Source organism: Apteryx rowi, unplaced genomic scaffold (genome assembly GCF_003343035.1).
Source record: "Apteryx rowi isolate R43461 unplaced genomic scaffold, aptRow1 scaffold_106, whole genome shotgun sequence".
In the NCBI taxonomy this organism is placed as follows: Eukaryota; Metazoa; Chordata; class Aves; order Apterygiformes; family Apterygidae; genus Apteryx; species Apteryx rowi.
In genome coordinates this window covers 645569-651568 of record NW_020447264.1, presented here as the reverse complement: position 1 = coordinate 651568, position 6000 = coordinate 645569, and the positions used below count along the sequence as shown (strand labels likewise).

At 44.1% G+C, this 6000-nt stretch overlaps 1 protein-coding gene across 1 annotated transcript; it reads right to left on the bottom strand.

Moving 5' to 3' along the window:
• Positions 1-1140: 1140 nt before the first annotated feature.
• LOC112967797 (lymphocyte antigen 6E-like) lies at positions 1141-5419 on the bottom strand. The gene is made up of 3 exons (XM_026069336.1): positions 5368-5419; positions 2066-2185; positions 1141-1352 (listed from the first exon to the last, which is right to left on the bottom strand). The coding sequence occupies exons 1-3, from the start codon at positions 5417-5419 to the stop codon at positions 1141-1143; spliced, it is 384 nt and encodes a 127-aa protein (XP_025925121.1).
• Positions 5420-6000: the final 581 nt, after the last annotated feature.

Sequence of the window (6000 nt, the reverse complement as noted above, 5' to 3'; positions counted from 1 at the left end):
CGGAGCCAGTGATGCTGCCAACTCTTTTTTTTTTTTTTAATTTTATTTTATTTTTTGTCCTGAGAAGTGTGCTTTCGGCAGGGGCTATGACCAAAAGGCTCTGAACTATTGGTGCGTGTTAGTCTCTGGCTGCCTGCCATTCTTCTTACTTTGCTATGGACACCCGTAGGCCTCCTACAGAGCTTTTTTGGCTCCCCACAGCTGCTGAACAGTTCTTGCAGGGGAAGGAGGGAGCAAAGAGCCTGAAGCTTGTAACCAAATAAAGCCCAGCAAACTCAATCATTTCTATACCAGCATCACAATCTCTAAATGCCTGGAGTTGGCAACAGCTGTCACAGTAGTTTGGCCCTGCAGCAAAACAGGGGAATAGACGTGGGAGCATTGTYTTTTCCAGCCTGGAAAAGGTCTGTGAGGAGGAAGGCAGTGTGGRCCCAATTTCCAGGACAGTGTCCACCATGCTGCCTCCTCTTCCTCCTGTCTCCCCTCTGATACCCTGTGGTTGCCTTTCCTCTCTCAGCCACATTTGGTCCTCTCTGCCTTTTCCCCAAGCTCAGCCAACCCATTGGAGCCAAGTGATGAAGGATACTCACTTCAAAATGAGATGCCGCTACAAAAGCAAAGAGCCAGAAATTGTTCTCCACCAAGGCTGGAGAAGTATCCAAAATACTGCTGGAAATGAGCTTTACCTCTACATGTTTGTTTATGAATTGCTTCACTGACATGTGATAACTGACCTGCCATGAATGGAGGAGGATACCGAACTCTGTGCTGGCATAGCTATTGAGCTATTACCTGTGTTTCTGTGAGGGTGGATTGTTATTCCTTGCAGTGTTCTGAAACWCAAAGAGACAAAAATATGTCTTCAAGGATTTCTTCAGAGCCATAATGATTTGAAGCTTGAACATGCCAAAAGGGCTGCCTTTTATGTATTTTCTGAGGTGACTTGGATGTCTGGGGATACTTAGGATTCAAGTAGGCTTAGGAAATCAATGGGAGTTCARCACCTAACTTATTTAAACTCTCTTGAAAAACCCAGTGGGAGCTTGTCTGCAAAGCATGACTCTTTAAGGGTAGGAATTGTCCTAGAGCAACACACTTTTATTTCAAACAATGCCATCGTGTGGAGCTTTTCCTCAACAGTCACAGTCCGKATGTACAGATATAAGTGATACTAGCTAGGATGCCCAGGGACATCACTCCATAGCTGTTTTGCTTGCTGCTGACTCCATTCACGTTGCATAATGGTTTCTCACAGCAAGAAACCTTCTGATRTGTTTGGTTTTGTTGCTGACTTGTGGCTGGACATGTTGGAGAACACATCTTGGAGAAGACATACTTAGGTTTGTTGGGCTCTAATGCAGAAGAGATAAAAAAAAAAGAAAGAGAGAACAAAAAGAAAGAATTATTGTCAAAATATTTCCCTCACTAAATATGCACTGCTGAATGAAAGGACAGGGACCAGTCCCCAAGGCAAATACGTCCTCTGCTCAGGAGCTGCCCCATCTAGAGCAGTCTGGTCATGTCCACACTGCTGGAACATGATGCTGGGTCTCCCCTGGGCTCCATGTTATGATTGCGCCTAAAACAGAATTAGGATGTGGATGTGGGTTTCAGTTCAAACTGTCTGAGGCAGTGCTCAGTCTGGGTTGCTGCCCACCAGGATGGTTTTCGTGCAGCATAAAACCAGGGGGAGGTATTGCATGACCCGGGACTCAGCATGAGAGCACATGGAGGTGTCTGAGGGTGCAGAGCCCCAGTGGAAAGAGGTGAAGGAYTGCGCAGGGCAGAGGGAATCAGCTGTGGTGCAGTTTTGTCCATATTTCTTTGAAAACAACCCTGGGAGTGAGCTACTGAACTATGCTCAGGTACCGTCATGGAGAGAGCTAGCTGGAGCGGTCAGAGCAAAGCTGGGTGGGAGCTAACAGTGAAGCAGTGCATACAGTCTCAGGCTTGAGGTYGCTCTCTGGTGCTGCTATATATAGTACAGGCATTGCCCCTGACTCCTCAGGCCCACTACTGGGGCTCCTGTCCTACAGCACAAACAAGGAGTTGTTCTGAAACGTACTTGTTCCAACGTTGTTACGGACAGTCACACAATATTTGTCTTCCTTTGTGCACATGGAAATGGTCAAACAGTTCTTGTTGGACTCCTGTTCCTGGCACACGTAGCACATAAATGCATAGGCTGGGGGAAGGGAACAAAAGGAGCACATTTCATGGTTTAGAAACTGTGATACTTACACTCGATAGCTACGTTTTCCTGGTTGTAGCCTGGTGAATGCTTGTGTGAATGACCAGTGACTTTCTTTACCCCTTGACCCACAGTAGCAATGTTAAATCCCTCTCTGTCTCATGTGCCTCAGACTGTGAAGAGTTATCGATTTGTTTGCAATCTCTGACAGCAGTAGATGTGAGTGGAATTCAAGGATTTGGGGTCTTCTATGAGGGAGATTATTGCTTAGCAATAGCTTCTGTGTCCTGGGAGCCCTGTCACGTGACTTACCAATTACTGCACAGTCACTTGTCTTATGCAAGCAGTACACAGGGATAATCAGAGAGGACCTGAGGATTCCTGGGGCCTGGAGCGTTTCAAGGAGGTTGGCAATTCCCAGCGTCCTACCTCTCTTTCATCTGGCCTGGAGAGTGCTGTCACGGATCTTTTCTTGTGGTTGAACACCACTAACTGAACTGGCCTAACCTCAGTGCTAGGAAGTCTGAGGAGACTAGTCAGATGTTCTGTTGAACTTCATACTACTGTGTAAGACAGAGAATAAATGGGAAGTCTTAACCAAAATTATGGTTTAACTGGTAAACACGGATTTGAAGGGATAATTCATACATCTGCAATACAGRTGAAGAAGAGGACAGACAACAAAGACAGGCAGAGGTGAGTTGTCTTTTCTATCAAGAATGCACATGCTTGCCCTGAAATCCAGAAGGAGGTAGGATGAACCTCTGGAAAGCCTCTGGAAAGTAATGATGAAAAGGGACAAGAGCAAGAACACAGTCTGGATGAAAAACACACCAAAGTGTGTGCAGGACAGCCCCTAACTAGGGAAATTAAGTGACTTATGGGTTTGGAGGTGGTGATTGGGTTTCAAGCTAGAAAAATCATCCAGAGCAAAATACGCACGTCTGTGTAAGAGAGGGGATGAGTTACTTTAAAAACACAGGCATTTTTGGAAAGGGAATCACAACACAGAATGCTTGCTAAGTTCCTGGTAAGTCTGGGGACAATCTGTCAGTACAGAAAGTGCAGAAAGCAACTGGCAGGCTTGTTCTCATGAATTCAGTTCTGCCCAATAAGAAGTTGGAAGCAAGAAAGTGGAAGGGCGACGTAGGTCAGAGAGACCATGAAATAAGAAGTTCCTGATGCAAGGGAAAGGGAAGGGGAAGGGGAAAGGGAAGGGGAAGGGGAAGGGGAAGGGGAAGGGAGGGCAACAGTGTCATGCTACAACAACAAAAACAAGCATTACTGTAGGGAACACAAGCAACAATGTCATGTGCAAGATATGCAAAATGTCCTTTGCACTTTGGCAAAGCCTCAGTTGCAACACCGATATCCAGATCTGTATGCAGCACTTCAAAAAATATGTGAAGCATTTGGAGAGACACCACAGGAGAAGTTGTCAGAGATCTTGAAAATACAACAACCTGTTAGAAAAGGTTGGAAGCATTTAATTTGTTTAATCAAAATGCAAAAGGGCTGAAGAAAGATGCAGTAGCCTTCTTCAAGCAAGTGACAAGTAGCTGCAAAGAAGAAAGTAACAAACAGTTTGTCATGTTCTATGGTGATAACACAGGAGAGCTGTACAGAAAAAGAGATGGGTTAGACATTAAGACTAACTTTCTAAAGRGAAGGGTGTCTGAGCAATTCCAGGCTATGGAATCTTCTTTGCTGGAAGCTTTCAAGAATACATTACACAAACATCTGCCTGATTTGGTCCAGCACTGGAGCAAGGAAAAGGACCGTGACCTTTCAAGATTTCTTCTGGCCGTGATATTTCTGTAATGGTGAGTTCAGGGAAGGAAATGACAACAAACCCTCTAAAGTGGGCTGTGTTATCAACAGTTTTAATCAAAAGGTTGCATACTGGGGTCTTGGATGGAATCCCAGATACATGAGAAGAATCAAATAGCAGTTGCTTTCAAGATTACTTTTTTTCATGTGTTAGGCCAGGAGGTTGCAATCTTTTACATTTGAATGTGGAAGCCTTGCTATTAGAATTTCTAACTTTCTCTGRTCTAGACTGGGCTACAGAAAGATGCTATRTAAAAGATTGACCTTAAGTACATTTGGAAGCTGAAGCCAATATAAAATGTCATCAGCCTACTAGAGGAATAAAATATCCCACCATAAATGTCTTCTGCCAGAGTCTTGGATCTCCATTAGCCTTTCCCTTCACCCTAGGGAACACTGAAGATGTTGCCTTTGATAATTACTCTCCAGTGGCCATGCTGTGTTGCTTCATTCAGGAATTATGGACACAAAGTCCCTTTTCTTTGGTACAGTTGTATACCCCTTTCTCCCACCCCCAAAATTCACAAAGGTTATGATCTTCCAGGCAGGCTGCAGAACCATATGTACAAAAAATGTAGGAGGAGGGGTTTGATACATCAGAGAGCAAGAATTAATTAGATGTCTCTTTCTCAACGTCTGCTAGATATGTATCATGGTTTCTGGGAAACTATCAGGCACGTGGGAAAGACTGGCAACCTAGTCCTTATTCCTACATGCAAGYAGCAATGTAGCAATGCACATGTATCAGTCCCAGAAGGAAAACACTAATTTAAAGTACCTCAGACTTCCCTTTGGGAGGAAGGATGCCTTTAACGTGACATATGCACGGAAACGCTCTTTCACCTCTGTCTCTGATTTCATCTATAAAACTTCTTACTGGCTGCATTTCCTAGGAAGCAAGATACGTGGTAAACCACATGGCTCACTCCAGTGGAGGAAGCAGCAGTACARAAAAGTCTGTAAAATACCCAAAAATGATATGGATAAAAAAATATGTTTTGTTATGTTTTCTGGCCCTTCTAGCTTGTATAATTTGGAACTGTGTCATAGACCAGTGCATGGATATAACCCATCATCCAGTGAAGTACAATTAGAGTTAAATCACTTGGTACTGCCTGCTGGAAAGAAGACTTACTTTATCAGACATGCTCTGTAAACTGGTCTGATTTCTACAACAAACGGAAAACTCAGTGTTGACCAAGGTGTGAAAGGAAGTTAGCAGCAGCATGRCTGCAGCATTGCAATACTGCAAAGTTGGTGATAACCCTCTAAATTCTTGAAACACAAAGTTTTCTCCATCTTCTCTATAAACCTCATTCTAACTAGTAGCAGTGATAGAGGCTCACCTTGCTCCACACACAGGACAGCAGCCAGCAAGGTGGCAAGAGTAGTCTTCATCTCCATCAGATCCTCTCAGCTGGACTGGGAAGGTGTTTGGAAAGCAGGTTATATACCTTTTGAACAGCAGCAGTTATACAGGTTCCAGGTGGCTCACAGGTGGACATGAAATCAACCCAAGGGTGTGTAAGGTACATGTGGGAGTTCTCCATGCTGGAGCCCATGGAAATCACGGTCACTTTGTGAAAAGTCCTTCTAACCCCACATTCTTGCTCTTCCGGTCTCATAAGTAATGGGGAATGAGAGCCTGCTCTTCTSTCCTCTGAGATTTTTCTTTTACATCCTTCTGTCTTTCTGGCAGCAGCAGTTGCATGATGAAATAGCAGAGCCTGGAGGCATGGAGRATTAGTCCTAGCAGTGCATTTTTTCTAGCCCCTTTGGATAGTTAATGGTGGAGGTACCAGGGTTCATGAWGTGCTGTTCTTTTTGTTTAATTGTTCCACATAATCAGAAGGCCAGATTCTCAACTGGCCTAAACTGGTTTAGCTCCAGTGAAGTCAGTGTATTTTACACTGTATGAAATTAGCTGATAGCTAGTTAAACAGATTTTCCTCAAATTTTCATGACAGTCTTCATTTCTT